General features: G+C 43.7%; 3 protein-coding genes across 5 annotated transcripts; 2 read left to right on the top strand and 1 right to left on the bottom strand.

Moving 5' to 3' along the window:
• Window positions 1–932: 932 nt before the first annotated feature.
• On the top strand, window positions 933–9,525 carry LOC123088413 (disease resistance protein RGA5). 2 transcript variants are annotated; one of them, XM_044510618.1, is made up of 4 exons: window positions 933–1,127; window positions 5,743–5,955; window positions 6,255–7,161; window positions 7,240–9,525. In XM_044510618.1, exons 2-4 carry the CDS (start codon window positions 5,811–5,813, stop codon window positions 9,236–9,238), a joined length of 3,051 nt encoding a protein of 1,016 aa, XP_044366553.1. In that variant the 5' UTR covers window positions 933–1,127; window positions 5,743–5,810; the 3' UTR covers window positions 9,239–9,525. The 2 variants fall into 2 exon arrangements, with proteins under 2 accessions (XP_044366553.1, XP_044366552.1); XM_044510617.1 differs by having other exon boundaries at window positions 939–1,127; window positions 5,701–5,955.
• A 714-nt stretch (window positions 9,526–10,239) lies between these two features.
• LOC123088411 (30S ribosomal protein S13, chloroplastic) lies at window positions 10,240–11,722 on the top strand. Its single transcript, XM_044510616.1, has 3 exons — window positions 10,240–10,484; window positions 10,968–11,204; window positions 11,411–11,722. Exons 1-3 carry the CDS (start codon window positions 10,347–10,349, stop codon window positions 11,546–11,548), a joined length of 513 nt encoding a protein of 170 aa, XP_044366551.1. The 5' UTR covers window positions 10,240–10,346; the 3' UTR covers window positions 11,549–11,722.
• A 15-nt stretch (window positions 11,723–11,737) lies between these two features.
• Window positions 11,738–17,646, bottom strand: LOC123088410 (membrane protein of ER body-like protein). Of its 2 annotated transcripts, XM_044510614.1 has the most exons (10): window positions 16,986–17,646; window positions 15,299–15,451; window positions 14,534–15,112; window positions 14,276–14,449; window positions 14,003–14,161; window positions 13,629–13,850; window positions 13,171–13,236; window positions 12,780–13,088; window positions 12,611–12,672; window positions 11,738–12,483 (listed from the first exon to the last, which is right to left on the bottom strand). In XM_044510614.1, exons 1-10 carry the CDS (start codon window positions 17,350–17,352, stop codon window positions 12,004–12,006), a joined length of 2,571 nt encoding a protein of 856 aa, XP_044366549.1. In that variant the 5' UTR covers window positions 17,353–17,646; the 3' UTR covers window positions 11,738–12,003. The 2 variants fall into 2 exon arrangements, with proteins under 2 accessions (XP_044366549.1, XP_044366550.1); XM_044510615.1 differs by lacking the exon at window positions 15,299–15,451 and having other exon boundaries at window positions 16,986–17,641.
• Between the last annotated feature and the right edge of the window lie 9,492 nt (window positions 17,647–27,138).

Here is a 27,138-nt window from a genome sequence, read left to right as displayed (position 1 = left end):
TGACAAAACCATGCCATCTACCATGACTTCAGACTAAATTAGAGTCCCTGCAGTGACCACGTAGGTTGGATCAATGGTGGAGGCCGACTTTCATGCCACATCCACATCAGCTTGCCTTAGATCAATTTGCTTGGCCAAATTCTTGAGTTCATGCGACACATGCATGTTGTAGGCGAGCTGGGCCTTGAATTGGTTGCCAGTGGTGGTTTGGCTCATGTCGAGGCAGTAGATGACCGTACCGAGCAGCGTCTTCAACTGACATGTGGTTTCCTCGATGACGACTAAGACGTTGCGAGTTTGAGCCGATGGTTTGGACGGCAACATAGTGATGTCGAACCCCTTGTAGGATTTTGCGCAAGTCACCGAGGCGAAGTGCACCCGGCACGGTGGATGTTACAGATCGATCAAGAGGGTGTGAGGTCCGCGGCGGCGGTTACGATGGGAAAAAAATTCTCGCTCTGATTACCAACTATAACAACCTAGGTCTGTGAGGCATCCGTTGGAGAGTAGGTGAGAGGAAGAAGGAGTGGGTGAGGAAGATAGATTAGGAGGGGAGATTGATCTCAATTTCATTCATCATGCCCTAACAGGGTGTCAACACATGCTTTAATAAGTATATAAATAGCCACACGCTCTCACCGGTTACACTGGCCATACACACACTTAACTTACATGGTTTATGGCCCAACAATTCTTGATCACAATAGTGCACTGTGTGTTATGAGCGCCTACGTCTGTACTGTGTTCTAAATGTTTTTATCTGAACCTAACCAACCCCTAATAAAAAGTTATCTAAACCTGAACCTACCTAAAGGCGTTATACAAAGGTGTGCAGACGGTTACGACTTACGAGCCGTCCGATACGGATCTGACGGACATGGAGGCGGTTGGTTGACGCGCACAGCTCCATTACGGGAGCAGAGTCAGTCACCCGAACGGCGGCCTGGGGTGTCTCTCCGGAGCAGAGGAGGCGCGAGAGAAAAATGGCGGAGAGGCGGCGAGCCAATGTTTCCGCCGGCGGCGACCTGTTGCGCGGAGGTCGTCCGGAGCCGTAGCCGACGCCAGCGCCAGCGCCAGCGGCGTCCTGCCCCTCAGCTCGAGTGGAGGCACCCATCGCGGCTTGATCTGTAAGTGCTCGATCTGGATCTGTAGCTAGCTAGCTAGGGTTCCCGATGCTTGTTCCTTGCTAGGGCTAGTCTGATGGAGCAGCGCAGAGCGGCATTTAATTCTTAGCGCGATGCACTACTCATAGGTCATAGCACTCCTTGCTCAGGAGGAAGATGGAGTGGCTGGAGCAGAGGAGTCTTCTTCATTTTGCTTTTTCTTACAGGCATCCACTTGCTCTGCAAATTCTTAGTTCAGACCACGGACATGGTAGGCGTAAAAGGAGAGTCAGAACTCTGCAAAATCTAGGACCATATAGCATTGTCAAGAGCATACGAATACACCATCCTCTAACTGAATGAAGGGCCATGGTAGAAGTTCTGTGAAATTCAGAAACATCAAAATCTAGGACCGAATAGCAGTCTGTTTCGTACTCCCGGCACCAGCCGGCGATCCAATTCATCGTTAGGAACTGATGAGAACAGGTTTCCTGATGGTCCAAACTAAAGCAAATACAACAGCCATCAGATTTCTAACATCTCCAGTAATCTTGAAACAGAAAGCAATCTGAATGTTCAATGTGCACTTAGTTACACCCCACAAATATTCAGAAACAGGGTGCAAAAGGAATAAGTGCTCTACTTCTAACAGGGGAGACATAACTAATAAGTAGGTCTACTTACAGAAGCTACACAGTTAACACAACTATCTACATCCCCATTATCATCTCAGAGCAGCTCCTGATTAGCCTTATAACCAAAACTTTCAGTAGCACATTGTCAGACTTCTCCGTGCTAGACCCAAAAAACCACTCGTCTACCAGCTACCGTATCGCTTAGCACTTGAATAGATTTATTCACCTCAAGAATATTACCTCCTAACTTCACCTCAGTTCTACTAATTACGCTAATAAGAGAGCATTTGAGGAATATACGACAATTTTTTTGCGAGAAATATAAGACAGTTATTAGCTTGTGTAAATTACCTTTATCCATCTGCCGATCCTCTCAAACCGCCACCCCATCCTCCTCTCTTTTTAAAAGCTTTGAATATTGGTGATCGGACCATATTCTTGTTGTGCACTAGCAAAGGCGTCGTGGTTCACCGACAACGTCGTATTATTAGTGGTAGCCGGTCCCACATGGATTTTTGCAGCCATTGCACTTCCCGTCTCGAAAGAGAGAGTATATATAACATACCCCAAGAATTAACCAAAGTGGAAATTAAGAAAATGAGATGCACATACAACACTTAATTACCTTATATTCTTGTGCATTATCAAAAGCTTCATGATTCGCCAGCAGCATTGTGTTATCAGTACTACTAGCTGGTGCCATATGGATTTCCGCAGCAAGCTCACTTCCCATTTTAGAAATATCAACCGGTACTGCACAGTAAAGAATAAAATATGTGATATGACTATGTGAAGAGATAGTTTATATGTAGATCAACGCACCCCAAGAAATAACCAAAGTAGGATAAGATGCACATACAAGCTTGCTTACATGACTCTTCAGTCGAAATGGCACCAGGAGGCGGTGTCACTAATAACATCCTATCAGTCAGTAGGCGGTGTCGCGGAGCTCTCAAAATTCTCTGCATTTTCTTAGTATAATAAAATTCTCTGCAAGTTCACTTTCTGCATTTCACACAAACCTCTTGTGCTTTCTTATGATTAGCTGTTGCCGTAGGGCTAACTCTAGCAGCAGCCTCACTTCCTAGTAATTTAAATGGTTATCAGCCATTTCTTTGGTGACAAACAAGAGCTTGAACACCTTGGCCTCCTGGGTGCTTCTTTACTGCTTCTTTCCAGTCCTATTTTTGGTCGCTTAATCCATCATGGAGAGCGATCTCCTTATGAAATGGCAAGGACATAGCAGCTGCAGTGACTGAATGCGGGACGGAGCCCCCATTGTATTTCCAGCTCAGTCATGGCTTCTACCATGATGCGTGCCATTGCATGCTTCTGAGCACACATATGCATTGGCCCATGTACCTTTTTCCCCATTTATTTGCTTTTATTTTTCTCTTCTGGGTTTTCATGCTGGTTCCTTTTTCTTTGTGTTTTTTCTTCTATTTTTTATTTTCCCCTTTCTCCTTCTTCGTTTCCTGGTTTTGTTTTTATCATTTTCTTGGGGAAACATGTGAATTTTTCTACAAAGTGCATGAACATAAATCAGTCGCGCCTGAACCCTTTTTGGGAAACACTAAACTTTCCTGTCAACTTGAATTATTTTTTATTGTAAATATGAACCTTTTTAAAATATGTGAACATTTTTGTAAAGTACATCAACTTTTTTTTCTGAACACATGAACACTTATCTTAACATAAGAATATTTTTTCGGGCGTATCACCATATTGTCGCAATATATACATACATACATATATATATATATATATATATATATATATATATATTTATTTATTTTTCTTTTGAAATAAAATACATTGGAATAAAAAATATATGAATCTCATTGGGCTTGCCCTTGTAGCAGACTTATGCTTTATAGGGCCTAATCTACAGCATGAACATGGGATAGGAGTTCCCCAGAAAATCCCTATAACCTGCACCTCCGAATTCTTGCGTCCGACCTATTTAGCTTCTTTCTTTTTCCCATTTTCCCATGTTGTTGTTCTCTCCATTTTTTTCCATACCTTTTCCTTTTTTCGCTTTCTTTTTTGAATTATTTATTTTGTGTTAATTTTGTGCTTGTTGTTCTTGAGTTTTTTTTACTTTGTTTTTTTAAGGGAGATGGGGAGGGCATATATTTAAAAAGAACTGTATGAACATCAACGTAGTCATGCATGTTTATTTTATTCTATATATTTTTGTAAACATGAACGTTTTGCAATATGAGACTAGTATGTAGAAAAAATATGAACCTGTTCATTGAGGAATAGAACAATTTTATTTTTTGTTTCTCCCTATTTATTAACTTTAAATGGGTTTAATATATGTTTTCATTAAAATAGTTAAGTAAAAATAAATTTCAGAATAAAAACCTTTCAAATCGTCTTGCGCCGGCATATATAGGAGACACAGAGCTAAATTCATGTAGATGTTATTTTGGTAGGTGTGGTGTGAAAATATAACTGAGTACTAGTACATCCAAACGGTAACACTACCCTTTTCGAGTCAATGCAAAGTCGACCCACACCTCGCATGATACTGTCAGTCACCGTCCTTTGCTTTGTAAACCGGACGATAAGCTTAACAATGCGCAAAGCAGGCACCGGGTACGACGGAGTGTGCTTCCCGATGCTTTGCTATAAAATACTTGAACACCTACAGAACCATGCAAGCAGTGGAGCCAGCTTTGTCTTGTTAATGTATCGAGATTGAGGAAGGTTGTAGTGCTTTAGTTAATATATATATAGGTTAATTAACCATGACACAGTATTCTAAGCCGCATCTGAGTCTATTTCCCAAGGTCCCATCTCAGTCTTTGCTTTCTTAAAATATGTTGTATTAAATTTTGTCGTACTTGTTGTATTTTGGAGTGCATTATGTTTTCATTTTTTGACCATATAAATGTACCGCGTTACAATTAGTTACTTTCGACCATCCATTTCAATACTAAAAATGTTGGAAGATTGATCAAATTCTACACCTTTAGAAACACCAAGAGCGATATAATCGCTGAGGTTACATTTCTCACTTCTTGGTCCACCTACTCGTCAAGATATCCTCCGCTGTCACTATTGTCTGCCGACACGAGGAGTGGTGCTTGCATCCGACGATTATGCATCACTCTAAGTTTGCATGCCGTCTGTAAGCCCTTCGGGGTCGCCTGTTGTTGTTCAGTTTTCTGGTCACCCCCTCTTTTTCCATCTCCCAATATTATTTCGCCTTGAAACTCGCTTGTTTATGATCCTCCTCCACTCCTGATCTGTGGGCGCATGATTTTTTTCCTTTTGAAGATTGCGGTGAAAATATTGTTTTGGTAAGTGTAGCATGTAAGACTTATGTGAGTTCAATAGTCCATCCAGTGTCTGCTTCAAGTGAATGCAAAGTTTGAAGTAAACTAATGCACTGCCAGCTGCTTGGATCGATGGGAAATAAGCTTAACAATTCAAGCACCAGGTGGGTGGGCACCACATTGTGTTTCGTGATGCTTAAAAACCTATGGACATGCGCGGCAGCGGTTAGAATCATCTTGTGAAGGTACTGAAGATTACGATGCTCGTAGTTCTTTCGTACTACTATGAGCCCCCGACAAGCACAGTACTATAAGCTGGCCGCATCCGATGCTATTTTTCTGCACTCCCAATGTGGCATCTCAGCCTTTGTTATTTGGCAAGCAGCTAGAACATTTCATTTCTAGAGTGATAGGAGAGGAAAAATATTACCTGTCATCACTCATCATAGGGTAATTACAGAAGCAAGCACTTAACACAACTATCTACATCCCCATCATCATCTCGGAGCAGCTCCTGAATAGCCTTATAACCAAAACTTTCTGTAGCACACTATCGGACTTCTCCATGCTAGCAAAAAAAAAAAACACTGATCTACCAGCTTTGGTATCACCTATCACTTGGATAGTTTATTCAGCTCAAAAATATTACCTCCTAACTACAACTCAGTTCCCCAGAACTCTGTCCCTCTGCCTCTCACATGCCCTAATCTGATGCAGGCTGGAAGACGGATCACGAGCTAGCGGTGTGAAGACTGAAGAGGGGGCTGCAGGTTCCTGATTGATTGATGCTGCGAGAGTTCAAGGAGGAGGTGCAGGTCGTACCTCTCCTCAAGCAGCAGGTACGATCTCCACCTAATGCTGAGGAGGAGGCCGAGGAATCTCCTCAAGTGCACAACAATGTCTTCTCCGATCCAGGTCCTTCTACCAGAGGTGAGCCCGAGATCATCAGGAGCTCATCTCACTTGACTTGCTAATCACTGTTTAATTGCTTACAAGTTTCCCCTACAAACTATGTGTCCCTTTCTAACCTGAAACGCGATTTGGGCAACCATTTCCATGAAAAATGAGGACACATCTTCTAATCTCTCCTCTTCTTGTATGGAGTCTTTACTTGGTGTAAAGATGGTCAATGCTGTCTCTCGACCACGGCTGATGTCGTTCATTATTATTATTTTACTGTAATATGCATTGTTTGTTGATTAATTATACCTTTGTTTGTGTGTGTTTAGATGTTTCGATCCGAGGCAGAGAGATTAGGTCCCCAATCAGTGCTTCACTGGGCGCCATGAGACCCCTTGTTGGGAAGCTGGATATGCTGCTGCACGCTCCTCTTTTACAGGGATGCTCCAACTCCAAGAGGGTCAAGAGGGCCATGGAGGTGATGCGCTTCCTGAAAGATGACGTTGAAAAGATGGACTCCTACCTTGATCAACTGTCAGAGGTGGACGACCCTCCAATGGCGGCCAACTGCTGGATGAATGAGGCGCGCAACCTGTCTTACGACATTGAGGATTATATTGACAGCTTAATATTTGCGCAGCCTGAGCATCCCTCGCATGTTCCCAACAACATCAAGTCAACCAGATCCGGCCTCAAATTCAGATTCTTCCTCAAATTCTTTAGTCATGCCAGGACTACCAAGACTCAGGTTGTTAGTATTGCGGAAACGCTATCAGAATTCAGGATGTATGTCCAGGAGGCGATTGAACGGCACCAGAGATACAGTCTCCATTCTTGCAGCACACTGAAGCGGTGGTTTGTGCCCGTTGGCCCTACGGTTCCGGTTTCAGTGCAGTATGATGAAGAAGCGGCACACATTGTAGTCGATGGTTGGATGAGTGAGTTTATCAACTCACTGGGGGCTGACCTTTGGGAGGATCAAGAGCAGCAGCAGCAGCTCAGGGTGGTAGCTATTCTTGGACCTTCATGTCTCGGTAAAACTACACTTGCCAAAGTGTTGTACAGCAGAATTGGGAAGCAATACCATTGTCGAGCTTTCATTCGGGTGTCCAAGAAACCGGATATGAAGAGGATTTTCCGCGATATTCTCTCGCAAATCCAGCGTCCGGACCCCCCACAGGATTTTATGAAGACTGACCTCATTGCTAATATCAAGAAATATCTACAAAACAAAAGGTACTACTGTTTTTCTTCATACAAAATGTCGCCATAAAACACTAATTAATATGCCCCCTCAATTTTGGCATGCTGCAGGTATCTGATTATTATTGACGATTTGTGGGAAACATCAGTATGGGATATTATTAATCATGCTTTTCCCGAGGGTAAACGAGGGAGCACAATAGTAACAACTACACAGATCGAAGACGTTGCAGTAGCATGTAGCTGTTATCAGTCAGGGCATGTCTTTGAAATGAAACCTCTGGATGATGATCACTCAAGAATGCTATTTTTTAATAGACTCTTTGGCTCTGAAAGTGATTGTCCTGATGAATTGAAACAAGTTTGTGATGAAATTGCTGAAATATGTGATGGTTTGCCGCTAGCCACAATCAGCATAGCTAGTCTTCTACTAAGCCAGCCTGTCATGTCAAATGATTTCTTCACATACATCCATCAGTCGTTAATCTCTTGTTTCTCTGCAGTGCCTACTTCTGAAAGAACTAGACAAGCACTGAATCTGAGCTACAATAATCTTCCTCGTTATTTGAAGACATGCCTGCTCTACCTTAATATGTATCCAGAGGGCTACACATTCTTAAAGGGTGATTTGGTTAAGCAATGGGTGGCTGAAGGTCTGATCTACACAACAGAAGGGCAAGACATTGAAAAAGTTGCAGAAAGCTATTTCTATCAACTTGTCGGTAGAAGCTTCATCCAGCCAACATGTGTCAACTACTACAATGAGGTGTTGTCCTGTCAAGTGCATGACATGGTACATGATCTTATTGCTCATAAGTCTGCAGAAGAGAATTTCATCGTGGCAATAGACTACAGGTGTCAAAAGAATGTGTCACTTTCTCATAAAGCCCGTCGACTCTCGCTCATATTTGGTGATGCGAGATATGCCAAGACACCAGCAAACATCCAAAAATCGCTAGTTCGGTCAGTTAGATTTTCTGGATTGCTTGAGTCTATGCCTTGTCTTACAGAGTTCAAGCTTGTCCGTGTCCTAAACCTTCAACTAAGTGGTCAAGGCCGCAGTGATAATGATATAGCAGACCTCACTGGGATTTCAGAAATGTTTCAGCTGAGATATTTGAAGATTGCAAGCGATGTCTGCATCAAACTGCCGGACCATGTACTACAGTGCCTGGGTACATTGGATATTACCGATGCAAGATTTGCTCCTGTTCCATGGGATGTGAATTTTCCACGCTTGCTGCACTTGCACCTGAGTCTTCCGGTCGAAAGAGATCTGCTGGATTGGATAGAGAGAACAAGCTCCCCCAGCCTAATGAGCCTTGGCAAGCTAAACCACCTGCAGGAGCTTCATCTTACCTTTTCTTCACGGTCTACTTTCCAGCATGTGGCGAAAAACATGGAAGCTCTGGGTTCTTTAATCGGAGGTCATCGCAACCTTAAAACTATAGCAGTGGAAGCTCGGGCCTCATCGGTTAAAAATACGTCGGCTTCAAAAACATACATTTCATGGGATTGCGTGGAACCTCCCCCACTTCTCCAGAGATTTGAATTCTCGCCGCGCAGCAGCTGCATATTCTCACAGGTACCTTCGTGGGTTGGAAAACTTGGCAACCTATGCATTTTGAAGATTGCTGTCAAGGGACTGCCACCACAGTGTGCTGATATTCTCAGAGGATTGCCGGCCCTCGCTGCCCTGTCGCTGTACCTGGAGACGCCGCCTGATGACACGATCATCTTTGACAAGGCCGGTTTCTCGGTTCTCAAGCACTTCAAGCTTACGTTCATGCGGGGTATAGCCTGGGTAAATTTTGAGGCGGATGCAATGCCTAGTCTCTGGAAGCTCAAGCTAGTTTTCGATGCCATCCCCCCAATGGACCAACAGTGGAAAACATATGCACATGGTACGGCATTAATCAACATCGATTATATGCCAGGCCTTAGAGAGGTCTCCACAAAATTTAGGGGTGCAGCTGCCGATCTGGAGTGTGTCTCGCTGATTGGCGTGGTTAGTAATCATCCGAGCAACCCTATAATTGACGTGCAGTTAGCGGATTCTTCTGGTTACTATGGCAACGAGAGCACCGAGACACAAATAACAACCGAATGAGGTGGTTCAATCAATCTGCTTGTAGCTACTAGCTAGGAGTACTAGCACAGGTCGGTTTCAGGTGCTATAAGTAAAGAGCAGCAGATAATCTGGTGGCGCGGAAATTGCTGTCCTGGCTTTCGCTTGCATTGAGTTTGTGAAGCATTTTGGGGGAATGTCTTGAATCCACTTAGGCATATTGCCTGCTTGTAACTTGATACACATCATCATCTGCATGTTGTTGTCCGCGTGTGAACTGTTACGTTGTTGACAAACTGTCAGCTGACAATATATGTTTCTTATCAGTTTTTTCCAAAGAAATTTGGTCCTTACGAACATCATTCGATTATACAAGTCTAGTTAGCAGCGGACATGATTCGTCAGAAGATAACGCAGGGGTACTAGCCAATGGAAAAAAAATAGCATGCTATGACAAAATAGCGTGGCCTTTAAAATATGCGATTAACGCGCTATAGCATGCTATTAGTGAGACATTCTATACTAATAAATTTAGCAAGAACAGCTTAGAACGTCATAGTGTGCTATTAGCGGCGCTGTAGCACGGTTTAAGATTGTGGAAATGAAACCACACTTAGAGGTTGGCCTGGCAATGATAGATTGGTGAATGGGGAAGGAAACCCTAAACTATCCAAGCAAGATAGCGAGAGAGAAAGTCGTCAAGCAAGCATGTTCTGACCAGGCTAATTTGTCATTCTGACCGCTACTCCATGAGAGAAGGTGGGTACAAACTCACCCCCTTTCTTTGATCCAGTGTTCCATTCTATTCCCGGGTCCGCTTACTAATACAGAGAGGGTACTGAATGATCGCTGGAATGGGGATATGGGAGAGACCAACTTTTTTAGATTTTTTTGTTTAGATTCGTCTTTTTGAATCACCCTTTTTTTTGAGCGAAGTTAGCGAGCGAGAGAGTCTACCTGTTGCTGGGCTGGCCCACAGCACACACGCGGAGTCATCCAACAACTGGCCCAACTGCTTCCCACAACTTCATTCAGCCCGTCCTCCTCCTCCACTCATCCATCCCCATCCCGCCGGTTTTCCTAAAAAAAAAAATCCCCATCCCGGCGGCCGGCGGAAGACAGCGTTCGATCGACCCTCGACGTCGAGAGCATGCAGCAGTCACGCGCATGGTCGTCCCTTGCCCGGGGCTTAGCGCGCCGCCTCGCCGGGGGAGCGCCGTCAGCTCCGATCTCCCCTCTCCAGTCCGCTGGAATCTCCACCGGGTCAGCCTGCCTGCTTGCCCGCCAGGTGCTTGTCTTTATTCCTAACTGAATTGGGTGCCTGTCTGTCTGTTTGTTTTATTTTCTTTTTTTCGGATTTTCCTAGCGCTTTGTAGACCCTGTTCTAGGATGTGGCCTCCTTAGATTGCCTCATGCTACTCATCAGTGATCAGCATCACAGTGGTGGGACAGAATCAGCTCATGAACTGGCTAGATTCTTTGAGAGTTGCTGTCAGGACCCACTAGCCATTTGGATAAGGGCGGTGGATAAATACCAAGTGTATCTCCTCCTACTACCATCTTCTCGCACAATGTTAGTTACGGCGTATTTGTGTTTCTAATTCTATGAACGTCGTTCTTGTATTTCTGTTTTCTTGGGAAAGGCCTAGTTCTAGTGCACTGTTCCACTGGATTTAGGTGTGCTTGCTGCTTCTCTATTGTGCGCATAGCACCACTGTTGTGCCCCGGGTGTTAGAGAGAAGAGGTAACTTAATTCCTGTTTTTATGACAGGACGGAGGTTTTGTTCATGGTGGGTTCATGGATTCCATTCGTATTGGTGGTGTTGTGATACCTAACCACAAGAGGGTGGAGTACGCACTGCAATCCATCCATGGCATTGGCCGGGCACGCGCCCGTCAGATCCTTTCAGAGCTCAATTTGGAGAAGAAGGTCACTAAAGACCTCTCCAAGGAGGAGATCCTCACCCTCCGTGAGGGGATCGCAAAATACATGATTGAAACAGACCTAGTAAGTGATTCCCCTGGTCCTTTTGCCTATCTGATTTGTCCCGTGCACGTCGTTCTGTATATGCTGTCATGAGATGATTATAACTCATTTCCTAGGACCTGTCTGGTTCATCTAAACCTTCCTGATCCTAGGTGTATCTGTCATTTTAGTTTGATCACACAAAAGAAATGGAAATACTGAGTTGTGCTCATTGGCATGCTTTACAGAGACGGTTTAAGAGTGCGGCGGTCGAGAGATTGGAAGGGATTAGATGCTACAGGGGCATCCGGCACGCGGATGCTCTCCCGGTACGTGGCCAGAGAACAAAGACCAATGGCAGGACTCGCAAGGAAAAGAGGGCTTGAGTTGCCAACATGTCGTCCGCGACCCTGCCAGCAATAATTAATTAGTCATGCTGCCATTATTTAGCTCCTTTTTTTGTTTTCTTTGTACTGCATTACCGCGCTATTGTTAATCGACAGTTAATCCAAAAGTGTAGTGAATTCCTCCTAAAAACATGGCATATTTTGCTTCATCCAGAACAGGTGAGTTGGTACAATCTTCAAAAACATGGCATATTTTTTTTTATAGTATGTAACACTTAACTTGTTCTTCCTGCTCACAAACATGCTTACAAAGATCACCATGAGAAGCATCAGAGCTTCAAATGTACAACAAAACTACAGCAGAACAGCTAGCAGGTAGCAGCAACTCAAAGAAGCCTTCAGGTGTTTCTTCATGCAGTTGCAGGCACTTTCTCTTGAGCTCGCTCATCTCTTCTCTTTTTATACCAGCAGTGCTGCCTGGAACTTCAGACTTTTCAGAATGAGGCCCATGCAGACGACTCTGCACCAGCGGCGGCATAAGCGAACGGCGACGAAAGCCCTGGAGGAGCAGGAGCAGCCGAACCGCCTTGCTCGATGATCCCATAGTGCACCAGGAGCCGCGTGATCAGCACGCCGGCGACATACGACAGCCCGGACGAGCTCACGGCGATGGCCAGGTAGTACACCAGTGTCTTGAAGTAGGTCCTGGTGTGGACGCGCGCCTTTCCGAGCGCCAGCAGAGCGATGCAGGCGAGCGAAGCACCGGCGACCGCCATCATCTTGTTCTCCCGGTCGTTGCTCTCGCGGAACGACAGCCCGTAGAGCACCGGCGGGAGCAGCCCGAACACCATGTATGAGAGCAGGGCCATGACCATGTGGAGCCGGGCTTTGGACCGCCTCCCGAGCTGCAGCCAGTAGTGGCCGACCTGCTCGTCGTTCCCGTCCACGTCTCGGATGTCTCTCAGATCGGCGACCTGTCATCGACGGAGAAATGATATGTTAGCATTTGAATTTTGAAGTTCGGAGTGCAAGTTTATTTTCTGTAATGATCAGTAAGAACAGGTGTGAAAATTCAGTCAGAGAGAGAGATAAGTTTTTTACATTGTGGAAGATAAGAGGAAGTCCTCCAATAAGGTTGGCTATGCCCAGGATGATTATGTCCACTGCAAGTAAAGAAAAGGATCTCATTAGCACGAGGGAGTATTCAGATGTCAAAATAGTGCAGTTGATGAAGCAAACATGTGGAAGCAAGAAGAAAGTAGGAACTGACATGTTTTGGCGCCGCTTGATGCGGCCGCCGAAACAACGGAGAGGCTGGTGATTGACTCCACTAAGCCTCCATACACTATGGCTTTCAGTATATCCCAGTCATCCCTCTGTTGGGGTCTAGGAGCAACCTGATTCACATCTCCAAAGACTGATACCGCAACATGATCTGGGTTTGCTGGTTGAGGATTCGGCAACGTTGGTATATTGTCCCTTGGGATATTTGTCACGTTCGGGCCATCGACCTTGACTCCTGAGTTGTGCTGGGTGGAAAAGCCATTCTCAATGGTCGTCGTCACAGTCCTGTGAACATCTGAACAAATAAAATTATTACTGTCAGGCTGCATCTCCAGATAATAGTCGTTCCTGTGTACTGATCAAGTAATCAGACCTACCCTTGTGCTGAGTTGCGTCAACGATAGCATCACCGACAGGATTCAGGGGAGGCATTTCACCAGTTCCTGCATGCGATATTACTGTCAGTGTCTCTGTCTTAACATTCCTGCATGCGGAATATTTCTGGTTTCTGTTACTCTAAGTCCACATTGACATACTGGTTCCTATATTAATTGTGATGCTGCAGTTCACATGGACTCTTCTTTGGCATGTTTTGTGTCTCTACATTTGACATGGGGCCACTGACACGGTTTCAACAAATCTTCAGAATTTGCAAGTAGAGATGTCAATCGAATATGGTGCCCTCGCCATTATTTCTAACAAAACAGTTGTTTTATGGGCTTCCTAACTAAGTTGCAAATAAATGCATTGCAGCCTTTTTGTTTTACTGATATACTCCTAGCCACATGTTAATCCATGAAAGAAAATGCTGCAAGAATATGATCCCTGGTAGTACCTGTAGAGTATGATGTTTCAGATGATGCTCCTGTGTTGGTTGTAGAAGATGTGGTATCTGTTTCTGATGTGACTGTAGTGGTGGTTGTATGATAAGATGATTTGACTATCAACTCATCTGTGACATGACTATGCTGGCCATATGATTCGTTGGTTTCAGTTGTCGTTGTGGTTGTACCACTGGGTGTCTCTATATCAGGTAACGGTGGACTCCTTGGTGAATCTGCAATACGTTCAATTGTTCAGCTGATGACGTACAACATGTGTTGCAAGACGATTAATAATTATGCATGTTTTCTTTTTTGTAACTTGTTCAGCTGATAAAATAGAGCATCAATTGCAGGTAAATTGATCAGGAGAACATAAGTTACACACCTGCAGGAGCTTGGTTCTTTGAAGGTGATTCGACTGCCGCATGCTCTGGTTTCAAAACTGTCTCATGACTAACATGAACATATGATGTGCTAGATTCATTTCTTGTGGTTGTATTGTTGGAGCTCTGTGTATCGGACAGCAGTGGCACCATCGCTGGTTCTGCAATATGCTGAACTGTTCAGCTAATGAAGTAGAACATCTACTGCAGGATAATTAATAACAATACATATATGTTATTACAAGTTTGTCAGGAGAACATATACAGTTACATACCTGCAGCAGGAGCAGGTTGGTTTGGGTTATCTCCTGGCTGAAAACAAGACAAAAGCCAGCTTGTGCAATTTTCAGACCGGGGAGGCGTGTCATCTGATGCTGGAGGAGGAAGAACATCCGGTTGTCCGTCCACATCCCTCCTCCGAAATATACGGAATATGTTAAAACTGCATCCTGGTGACAAGAACAAAAGTTAAGCTACTCCCTATTGCAACAAAATATTAAAGCAATAAAACTGACTAGGAATGTTACAGATACCTGTTGGAATGAAGAACGAGAAGCATGACAAACATCTGAATACGTCGGGTGATTCTTCCTCAACCCTATCAGGTAAAGGAAGAGGAGGCAACTGTCCTTCGATATACGGTCTCTTTGACTGTTCATCGGTGGGTGTTGTTCTTACTGTCCTTTTCCTCTTCTTCAGGATGACCCTCCGGGTTATGCACGAGGTGCAGTTGGGACAGAACAGGTCATACGTTTCTTGCTGATCCAAAATCCTCTCGAGATCGTACTCTTCGACCTTTGGTTCAGCCTCGGTGACATGTCCGTCCTTGTCAACTTCAGTTGGATAAATTTCAGTCTTGTTGATTTCAAACATGTATTCTATCTTAGGTTTAGCGCCGTTGGGGACCTGATCAAAACCATTTGAGTGTGATCCATTCTCTAACTTGCCATTGCTTGGACCATGATTAATTTCTTGAGCATTTCCATTCTCGTGTGCTATAAGCCCTTTGCCTTTCGGAGTCAAAGTCCCATTTGTGTCTTCCTTTTCAGCACTAGATCGCACCGTTCCCGTGACATGATAACTGGCAGTTACTTCAGTAATGATATCAGGGACTGCAAAAAAATAAAAGCAATATCAGTACTGATACAAATGCTGTGAAGCAACTTTTTGTTTTATTTTGTGCAGCAAGAACTTTGAAAAAAATATGACTGAAGCTAATCGCTGCTTGCTAAAACTGAAGCTAATCGCTGTTGTCCTAAATTCCTCTTATCACCATACTGTTGGGCCTTGATACTGACCTCTGTTCAGCGAACCGTAAAACGGTTCTTTCTGAACTAACGATTTGGGATTCCATTCGATTTCGTGGCGATAGCCCCGATGGTTCAGGATACCATTTTCGCATGGAGTAACCAAGCGGTACGTCCAGTCGCAGTGCCGGCACTTCCATAGCCCTTCAGTGAAGCAATAGAAAGCTAATTTTACTATACAAATTAAGAGAGAACTGGTGTCCAAGTCTAATGGAAGAAAGCAGAGGCTTATAGTTCACAACTCAATGATGACTTGTAACTTGTAAGAAAAACTTTTGCCTCAAGGAGTCACTGTCATAATCCGCGCTGAGAGGGTATACCTATCATTGTTTTTGTAGTGGTCAGCAAAATGTTTCCTAGGTAGTTTTGAGTGGGAGAGGGCTAGTTTAGATGATAGTGATGTGTAAGTGACCCAATCAAAGCAAGGGTGGGTAGGCAGGGGATGTTGGTACCAATCACCATCAGTGCCCTACCCACCATGACCATGTGATCCTTACATAGCAAGTTGGCATGTGTTTCCCATGTCAGGTATTATGTCCTTTTTCTTCTGGTTTCCAAAGAAGAAGAAAATCTCCTGAAGGCAATATAATCACTGCATCTTATCCCCAGGTAAAACTGAGGGAACAGAAATAAGATTGCAGCACACATGGGTTATGTTTAAAGAGGATTCCAGATTGTTTTCCAGAAATGGACAGAAGAGAAGGTGCAAGTAGGGCCTGAAATGCAACAGGTGTTCTTTCCTGCAGAGAATAATCCAGAAAACGATCGTTTCTGAAGAAACAACCTGGAATTCGATTCTATTTTGGCGGCGAAACGATATGAAAACGATCTACGGTACCATCTCCACACGGACTACCCAAGCGATATATCCAGTCGCCGTGCTGATACTTCTACAATCCTTCAGTAAACCAATACAGAGCTAGTTTTACTTCCACGAGGAGAGAAACTGGGTTTTTAAAAGAAAAGAAAACTGAGCTATCTAGTTCCTGACCCGAGTGCTCAGCTGTGTGCCGACTAAAGTCATAGTCATATCTACCCCTGAAGGGTACACCTAAGGGTTGTGGTTAGGAGCAATGTGCTCCCATTTAATTTTGACTGAGAGGGATCTGTAGCCAAGTCTAACCAAGATTTTTCAGGGGGTGTTGCCATCTAGTATCATTATCTGTGCCCTGCCCTCCTCTGATCCTTAGAGTACATACCAATCTGCTATTGGTGTCCTTTTCCTCTTGTTTGATTCCTTTAACACTGAAGGCAATGATATAGCCACTGCATCCCAGTCAGAACCGAGGGGACAGAATGAAACAATATGCCCATATTTTTCATCAAAACACTATTGCTTGCTAGCCAGAATGGACAAAAGAAGTTGGAACTTGGAAGCAGAGCCTATAATGCAACAGGATGATTTTTCAGTTTATCATCTCATCTGAAAGAAGTTTGGAAGCAGAGCCTATTAGCTGCAGCCTACCCTAAATCCAGCAAGGAAGAGGAACGGGCTAAAAATTAGGCAAGAGGAAATGGGGAACAGCAATCAATTAATCAAAAATTTGGTTCATCCTTATCTTGTTCTTCCTCCCATGAGGAGAAATTAATCAAGCAGGGGAGCAGTTCACCCAGAACACAGGAGTGGAGCTGCCTGGAAGGAAGGGGATGAGAGCAGAGCAGATGGAGAAGCTCTCACCTTTGGCTACATCCAAGAAGATACTCCTGTGCTCCTCCTCGGGAGCCACCTTGATCTCGTCCTCCTCCTCTTCTTCTTCTCCGCCATTGGCATCGCCCTCTTCTTCTTCTCCGCCATTGGCGTGGTCTTCTTCTTCCTCTTCTCCGCCACTGCTGTGGTCTTCTTCTTCTCCGCCATTGGCATGGTGGGCGTCGTTGCCGTTGCCGTTGCCGTGGCCGTGGGAGTGGTCCAGCCTCCTCCGGATCTCCCTGGTCAGCAGCTCCTCCACCGCATCAGCGCCGCCGCGGTGTTCCTCCTCCATGATCTCCACCTCCTCCTTGAACTGGTCCCACGGCTGCTGCGCGCCGGCCTCCGCCACCACCTCCATGGGCCCCTTCCTTCCCCGCAGCTAGGCTAGGCTGGGCTAGACAAGGGCCAAGAAAGCTGCTCTGTTTCTTGGCCTTCTTCCTCCCCTGCCTCAGCGACTCTGCCCCGCCCCCAAGAATGGGGATGAGATTTTATACTGGCGGTGGCAGAGCGTCAATCTCCAGACTGCGTGGGGAAGTGGCTGCTTCTGCTTCTTCTCTTCTCGCCATTAAATTATTGTCGTCCCGCTGAAGAGATCAATCGATGGAAAATGTTGCTGTCAGAGTTGGAGATGTCTGCGTGCGAGGCGAGCGCCTTTGACTTTGGGAGGATCGTCCGTCCGTGGTTTATCATGTGATCGAGGGAGATGCACAGTACACTGCTGATGATGAGATGAGACCAAGCGCATTGATTGGGAACTACCTACAGCCGGGCCGAGCCTGACCAAGCCTGAGGTAGAAAACTCAGTCCCGAGCCCGGCCCAGCCATCGGGCCTACTTTTCAGGCCCAACCTGGCCCGCCACTACAAAAGCCCGTCGGGCCTTGGGCCGGGCCTCTTCAGTAAAGCGCAAAAACAACGGGCCCGGCCCGGCCTGGCCTTCTAACTCAAAACCTAGGCCCAGGCCTGGCCCGGGGGCAGCGTCGGGCTGGGCCGTTCGGGCCAGGACTCACAAGGGATCCATCTCATTTTCCGTGATTCAGGTGAAGATCGTGACAGACAGGATAATGCTAGAGTAAGTTGTCTTGATGAATGCAAGGGCAACCAAGTACAACCATCAACCACTTGGGTTCAGTGTGTCTCTCACTAAACGATTTTGTTCCTTGTCATTCATGGCGGCAATGAGGATAACATACATTTTTTGTAGAACCGATCTACCATGACCTTTCTTTTCCCTCTCGCATGGCGACTGCGGCAGAGCCTCCCACCCTTCGATCTTCGTTGGTGAGCCTGTGGATTCGCCTTCCCTCTGCTTGCCACTCCGATGGCTGGTGACTGGAGGGGACTCTTGGTTCCTCGGCTCCGACTAGAATAGGTTAGGATTTTATTTCTCATAGGCGCGGCGTTTGGATGGGTGCCGGTGCTTCTTCTTCGAGTCGATTTTTCGGGCTCCCATCCTTCTCAAGTTGTCCATTGGAACGGACTAGACGGAGCTCCTACGTAGATTCCTGTCAGCTCCTCGAGGCGTCGAGGTTCGGATGCCTCGTCGAGTGAACGCGACGGTGAGTTTTAGTGCCATGTTTGTCAGATCAATTCAAGGGTTCAAAGGTGACGAATATGACTAACAAGGTCATGTCAGCTCCGCTCCGGTATGTGGCGGCAACAACGGTGCTTTGGCGGTCAATTCTAGTGGCGGCAGTGGCTACTTGATGGTCTAGAGTCCTCGATATAATTTTTAGTTATGTTGGGTGTGCTTTTTGTACTTGTAGTGTACATTTTTTTTCTTTTTACATATTTTTCCCTTCCTGAAACTACCCATGTATGTATGTTCCTCTCTGTCTCGTAGTCTGAACAGAGCTGAAGATATGGTTGATAAAATTTTGACATTATCATCTGAACAAACGTAGGCCCATGCTGACCACAGCTTCAGAATATTGGAGGAACAGGTACATAAGGCTGAATATATATTCTTAATGGCCTCGGTCTTCTCTTGCCGATTCTGTTTAAATAATATGCTACACATTCGTATTAGTATTTGAATTTGAAGAAAAAAACCTAAATAATCGACATTTGATTATTTTCATATGTGTTCTTAAACCTGGCTGTTAGCATGGAGGTGTGCGGTACAACTAAACCCGTGGGTTGTCGTCGTGTAGGAAGATGTTCGATTTTCTCATAAAGAAATTGGGAAGATTATTATTATTATTGTTGTTATTATTATTAGGAGGAGGATAGCTGAAAGAGTGGGAGAAAGTGACCTTTGGTGAGACATGCATGATCTAACCAAAGAGAATTATTATTATAGTTAACGTTTGCATTTTTATTGAACACAGTATAGACGCAAGCGCTCATATACACGTGCATACATTCACCCTTGAAGTTTACGAAGTCATCATAGCCACCTCGTCGCCGACGGGAACGTCTCCTTCCACTGAATGTGCATCGCCGGAAATCCTGAAATAATCCAGGATTAAATGCGAGCATCAGGATTTGAACCTTGGTGGGTTGGGGATACCACAGTCCCTCTAACCATCCAACCACAGGTTGGTTCGCTATATAGATGCATTTTAGAGTGTAGATTTACTCATTTTACTTCATACATAGTTCATAGTAAAGTCTCTATAAAGACTTTTAGAAACAGTCGGAGTACTAATCATTCAAAAATATGCATGCATGCATGTTAGATCATTCTATTGTTACCGTTGTTTATTAGATCCGGCATCTCCCTCTAAGATTTTATCAACGGGCTGGCTGCTAATCACAAATGTTCTACTCTAAATTAACATCGTCATCAAAACAACAATAAAATTGTTTTGGAGTAGATTTAAAATGGCATACAAAATTAGAGTTAATAATAAAATCTCGATAGAGGTTAGTGAAAGAGGGATTCAAAAGGAAAAAAAAATCTCGATATTCCCTTTCCCACATGTAAACGTGCTAAGTTAGCCACATTAGTTATTAGTAACACATTTATTCCAGAGAGGTGCGTATTTTGTGTGTGGAATTTCTCCTGACTATTCATCAATTGTTAAGGTAGTATAGAAACATCATAAGTAAAGTAATATGTACGGATCTTAGATCACCTAACGACGACTACAAGCAAGAGAGTTGAATGTGTGTTGTGCCATCATCGTCCCTCCATCAAAAGGAGTCGGGCAAACCTTGTTGTAGTAGAAAATTGAGAAGTCGTTCTGCTAAGGCCCCAGAGGACCAACGCACCAGAACAACAATCACCGCTGATGAAGAGAATCGTAGGTCGAAAGGATCCAACCTATAAACAAACAAACATAGACGAAAGAAGATCAGATCCACTGAAGGCAAACACCGACTGAATCCCGTAAGATCCGCCGACACAAACCTCCACACGCACTCCGACCACGCTAGAAGCATGGTGGGAACATGGGCTAAGTGAGAAGAATCTTATTCCATCATAAGGTAACCGTCTTCACCTCGTCTTGTTGAAGGACACAAAGCTTATCAAAACTCAAAGAAACACCTAAAAATGGAGCATTCCCGCTAGCAAGAACCAGGATCCATTGGGTCTCCATGACCCTAAGGCCACAGGAGACGAGGCAGTCCGGCAATTGCATGCCGGGAGGCGGCCCACCTAGGCGCATATTAATTATGTGTGTTTACCAGCAATCCCACCTTCATACTATTAATTATGTGTTGATGTGTGTGGTGCCCGTGTGAACACGCTTGACTGACCAAGTGTAATAATTAATTAACCAATATTAGACTAGCCACAAGGGTGAGTAACATACACATATCCCTAGACTATGTTACTACCTTCATAGTGAGTAGTAATATAAGTGTGGTAACATGCAAAACTTCATTTATTAGGTTATAGACTTATATTGCATTGGGACATGTGATGTTATAGTAACTAGCTAAGTTACTATAACTACCTCTCTCCTCATTAACTCACTGCCATATAAGCAAATTTGCTGAGTTGGACTCGATGTTACTGCTGAAGTTACTCCCATTGTGGCTAGTCTTACTGGTGAGCATGATAATTAATCATCCAATTAATTAATGTGGGCACAACCCCAAAAGCATTTTGCCACTGTTTATTCCCCAACGAAACACGCAAACAGCCCAAAGCTCAATCCAATATTAATCAAATGGCTGTTGTCAAAGTAGAAATGAATTGCGGGTTGACTATGGATAATGAGAGAGGAGAAGATCGTGTACCATGTGAGGCAGAGATTGATTGTTGTTGCCCGGAAGCAAGTACTTTTTTTTGGCTAACAGAAAGCAAGTACATGATGGGCACCCTACATACACAGCCTGGCCCACCTGTCCGTCTTTCACATGTGCTCCTCCTACTTTGCTTTTAAGTAGAGGACAAGATAACACGACTAGATGAACCGAACGAATGCAGAGGCAACAGGCAACCACCACCATTATTAATTTTAATATTTTGTTAATTAGTACTCCCTCTGTTCCATAATATAGTGCCTATAGATTTTTTTTAAAGTCAAACCTCACAAACTTTGACCAAGTTTGTGGAGAAAAATATTTACATCTAGAGTGTGAAACATATATCACTAGATTCATCATAAGATGTAGTTTCACATTATATATTTTTGCTATTGTAGATATAAATATTTTTCTCTACAAACTTGGTCAAAGTTTGCAAAGTTTGACTTCTCAGAAAATCTATAAGCACTACATTATAAAACGGAGGGAGTACTTAAAAGAAATAACTATTTCATGATGTCAGTGAGATGACATAGCTCTGACAGTGAGATCGCATGCTTATTTCCATCATGCTTTCTTCTGAAATTCAGGTGACATAGTCGGAGCATGTGCTTGACTGGAAATCAACTGTACTTTGCCTGTTGCAACTAGCCGAATAGAGCTGAACTGTAATACCGACGTACTGTGGTGTAGCATCAATATGGTCCTCACTGTCTCGCGGTATGACCTAAACTCGAGCATATGTGGTCGATGAGTTGAAAGACTATCGTGTGAACAGGCGACCCTGCTTGCTTCAGTTTGCATCAGAAGACTGGTGCAACATGAGGGTCTTGAAGTAGGTCCTGGTGTGGACGTGCGCCTTTCCGAGCGTCAAGATAGTGGTAGTTCGATGGTCCAAGGACCTCGATGTAATCTTAATTATGTGTGGGGTACTTTGTACTTCTGATGATCTACTTTTATAATAGATCTTAGTCATGTTTAAAAAAATGCACATTTATATTCTTTTCCCATTTCTTCTTTGATGAAACTTCGCGTGTATGTGCGTGTATGTATGTTCCTCGCTGCTGCCTTCGTAGTCTGAACAGGGCTGAAGATATGATTGAGAAATTTTTGACATTGTCATCTGAACAAATGTTGGCCCGTGCTGGCCACAGCTTCAGAATATTGAAAGAACAGGTGCATATGGCTGAATATGTATTCTTAATGGCCTCGGTCTTCTCTTGCTGAGTCTGTTTAAATAATATGCTACACATTCATAAAAATATTTGAATTTGAAAATAATGAATAAATAAACATTGCACATTTTTTATATATTGTTCTTAAACCTGGCTGTTAGCATGGAGATGTGTGGTACAACTAAACCCATGAGTTGTCGTCGTGTAGGAAGATCCTCGTTTTTCTCATAAAGAAAGTGGGAAGATTAGTGGTAGGAGGAAGATCTGGATAGCTGAAAGAGTGAGAGAAAGTGACTTTTGATGAGACATGCGTGATCAAACCGAAGAGAATTATTATTATTATTATTATTATTATTATTATTTGGGTAAAGACTTCCTCGTCAACTCATTAGCTGGTCGAAAGGGATGGTTGCCATGTCATGGAGTTGATTAATTAATCAAACAAATTACTAAGATATGCATGCATGCATGTTACCAAAAAAAGGCTTTCGCCCCGTTTTATATATAAAGCATCGACCAACAATATCCCGGTACAAATCCACGTCACCACAACACACGCACACACCCAAAACAAGATACATAAGCGCTGAGCGCAGCAACATCATCCCAAGCACTACAAGAGCAACACCACCCACGGCAGTAAGATACAAATGCATGCATGTTAGATAATCCTCTATGATCTTGTCAACGGTCTGGCCGCTAAGAGCATGTTCAATGCAGGACGCTTCAAGAGGCGCTTAGGAAGAAAAAAATTACCAGAAAACAGAAAAGACCTAAGCGCCCTACCCTCCCAACGCTAAGCGCTAACTTCCAACGCTAATTACAACCACGGACGCCTTGCGGAGCGAAGAAAAGAGACCCAGCGTCTGGTGCAAACCTTTGCACCGATGCCACACTTGAAGCTGGGATTTGATGGGCTAACTACTCATCGGCTGGGAAATCGATCGGAAATCCATCCGGGCGCCCGTCTAAGCGTCCAACGTTGTAGATGCCCTAATCACAAACGTTCTATTCTAGATTAACATCGTCATCAAAACGAAAATTAAATTGTTTTGGAGTGGATTTAAAATGGCATACAAAATGATGGTTAAATTATGTTGGCACTTCGGCCGGCTCAAAATGTAATAAATCCTTTTACAATTTCGGTGACTAAATTTTTCTTATTTCTTCGTTTGCCCCTGGCTAAAGAAAGGACCACCAACATCTTGTTATTACTAGATGCATTGTAAAATGCGTGATGTTTTGTTACATGAAAATGAAATTGTTCTGGAGTACTTTTTTAAAACATGTTTGCCGAAGAAAAAGGATGGCGACATCCTGGAAACCGTGCCATTTCTTCATGGAACGGGTAACGTGCGACCACTCGCCCTTACACCGTTAGTGAGCGAATGGCCTTCCCTAGACACATTGTTCTCGTGCCCCGGCTTTCGCTTGCTTTGTGATCAAACTCCTCATACAAACATGCACTGCTGCCATCGCATAGCGAATAGAGTAGAGGTGCCAACACATTTTTTTGACACCCCACGAGCACTAGTCTCAGGGAACCCACAAGGTGGCTTGTTTTCCGGCTGTCGAGCTGCTTGCCAATCTCGCTCTCCTCTACACAGATCCCTCAGACAATTGTGCATGGGAGTTGGCTCATATGATGGAGCGAACATCAAATGCTCATTTGAAGAATTAATCAATCAAATGATTATCTTATAAAAAAGAACTTTTGTAGCCTCTCCATGAGATAGATGTCTTTTTTGAGAAATCTATGAGATAGATGTTAGTGAAAGAGGGACTCAAAAAACTAAAATCTCCATATTCCCTATCCCACATGTAAATGTGCTAAGTTAGCCACATTAGCTGGTAAATAACACATTTATTCCACCCAGGTGCGTATTTTATTTAACGGGAAAAACTTCTGATTTATTCATCAACTGTTAAAGTACTAAAAGAACATCAAAAGTAAACAAAATGCATCCAGATTTGTAGATAACCTAGGGATGACTACAAGCATTGGAGCGAGCCAAAGGTGCGCTACCGGCATTGCCCTTCCGTAGACATTCAGGAAGTCGTCGTGCTAAATCCCTAGAGGGCCAACACACCATAAGTCCATAACAACAACCGCTGCCGATGAAGAGAAGCATAGATCAAAAGGATCCAATCTATAGACACATAAACGTAGACGAACGAACATCGGATCCAAGCAGGTCCATCGAAGTAAAACATCGACCGAATACTCCAAGATAAATTGGAGACAAACCTCCACACGCCTTCCGACATTGTTAGAAGTACCATTGGGACGAGGGCTAGGTGGAAAGAGTCTTATACCGTCTTAGTGTAGTCACCGCCGCTCATCTTCCCGAGCAGGACACAAAACCTACCAAAACTCAAAAAAAAAAACACCTAAAAACGGAGCCCTTCCGCCGGCAACGACCAGAATCCACCGGGCCTCCATGACCCTAAGACCATAGGAAACGAGGCAGCCCGGCAGCTGCGGCAGGAGGCGGCCCACCCAGGCGCATATTAATTATGTGTGTTTACCAGCAATCCCACCTTAATTTGTCTAGAAAAAAGCAATCCCACCTTAATATTAATTATGTGTGAACACGCTTGACTGACCAAGTGTAATAACTAATTAACAAATATTACTGGTGAGTATGGTAAGGGCATGAGCAATGGAGGCATCAGCTTGACCTCCTCTGCAAGAGACTACTTCTTGTGCGGAGCACCATCCAAACCTGGTTTGCCCCACTCCGAGCCGAGCTGGACCTGCGGGGCAGCACCATGGGGCAGCCCGTTGGCCATGCCCTAATTAATCAATCAATTAATTAATGTGGGCACAATCCCAACAACATTTGCCAATGAAACACGCAAACAGCCAAAGCTCAATCCAATATTAATCAAATGGCTATTGTCAAAGTAGAAATGAATCGCGTCTTGACTTTGGATGGTGAGAGAGGAGAAGACCGTGTATCATGTGAGGCCAGAGATTGATTGTTGTTGCCTGGAATCAAGTACGTGATGGGCACCCTACATACACAGCCTGGCCCACCTGTCCGTCTATCACATGTGCTGCCCTCCTCCTCCTGCTTTTAAGTACGGGACATGATAACACGATTAGATGAACTGAACTGAATGATGAGCCAACCAGCAACCACTAACCATTATTAATTTACTACTTTGTCAATTAGTCCTTAAAAGAAATCACTCTTTTATGATGTCAGTGAGATGACATAGTCTGACAGTGAGATCGCATGTTTGTGCTTTTCTTTTTCTTCTTTTGAAATTCAGGTGACATAGTGGGAGCACGTGCTTGATTGACTGGAAATCAACCGCACTTTGCTTCTTCCAAATATGTAGTAGAATAGGGCTGAACTGGAGTACTGCACTGTATCATCCTCTGTATGGTCCTCACTGTCTCCAGGCATGAACTGTAACTCAAGTGAGTACATATGGTTGATGAGTTGAAAGACTATCATGTGTGAACAAGACCCTATATATGGACTCGTCTCGGTCTTCTCTCAACATAAGAGTCTCATTTGAAACAAAATCGAGTGCTGATTCATACAAAAAGATTATTTTCTTTAAATACATGGAAGTTGAACATTGGTACAAATTCTTCTAGAGAAGATCACATGGTTTACATCTAAGCCTGTGAGTTGTCATCGTGTGTAAGAAGACTGGTCACCAATGGTCAACGTGGTTTTCTTGTAAACAAAAGATATGGGGAGCTGGACAGCTGAAAGAGTAAGAGAAAGTAGCATGTGCTGAGGCATGGTAAAGCGCCAGCATTTTTATTATGTATCTCTCCAAATAGAAGAATTGTTATAATTTACAAGAAAAAAAACCTTTTCCCTTAGCCAGTATGCTAGCTAGAAAACGATGCTTGCCATGCTGTGGAGTTAATTAATTAATCGGTTGAAATTCAGCTACTATGCGGTTGCACGTTGTAGATATACTACATGTGTTTGTCCTGTTGCTTTGGGATGTTCAGACACAATTGCATGTTAGATCATTCAGATACTAATGTTGTTTATCTGATTGGTAACTCTCTGTCAGACTTATCAACGATTTGGTTGTTGATTATGAATGCTACTTCTACACTAATTAACGTCATTAATAAAATGAAAACGAATTTGGTTTGATACATACTATACTATTTAGAATGTGAGAGATTAGTTGGTATTTAAAATATAGTTAACCGATTGGACCGTAAACACGCTAGACAAAGCAAGATCTTATATGTTTGTGTGTGAACACGTCAGACTGGCGAAGAGGCAAGAGGTGATGACTGGCCAACTGAGTTCTGCAATATATGGGCTGGTGAAGTACATCAACCTCTGTATTTTTACTTATCTAAAACATTGCTAAAAGGTATGATAAAATTCATGAAACCACGTCGCATGCATCTATTGTATCATAAAATTTGGAAATCCATATTTAATCTTTATCTCGAGGGAAAATATATTTAGCGATCATATTGTTAATGGGCCAAAATTGCAAAACAACATTGAATTAGCTATTGTTTATAGCTAGATTTACCTTTTCTGTGTCTAGAATTGTATTTTGAATTTAGCACTATGGCATCTTGTGGCATAACAAATATATGTAGTGTTTATGCTAGTATTTTTTATAATGAAAATCACAATATTTTGGGCACTCCCAGGCGATGTTTCATGTCTGCATCCTACTATGTGTTTGATGTAAGTTGCTGTGGACAGGAGCAGTGTCATTTTTTTACCACTAATACATTTACCAATATTTAGGTTGGATATAATAACCG

The sequence above is a fragment of the Triticum aestivum genome, chromosome 4A, assembly GCF_018294505.1.
Source record: "Triticum aestivum cultivar Chinese Spring chromosome 4A, IWGSC CS RefSeq v2.1, whole genome shotgun sequence".
Taxonomy (NCBI): domain Eukaryota; kingdom Viridiplantae; phylum Streptophyta; class Magnoliopsida; order Poales; family Poaceae; genus Triticum; species Triticum aestivum.
Note: the sequence above shows the minus strand (reverse complement) of the source record. Positions and strands in the feature narration are given on the sequence as shown.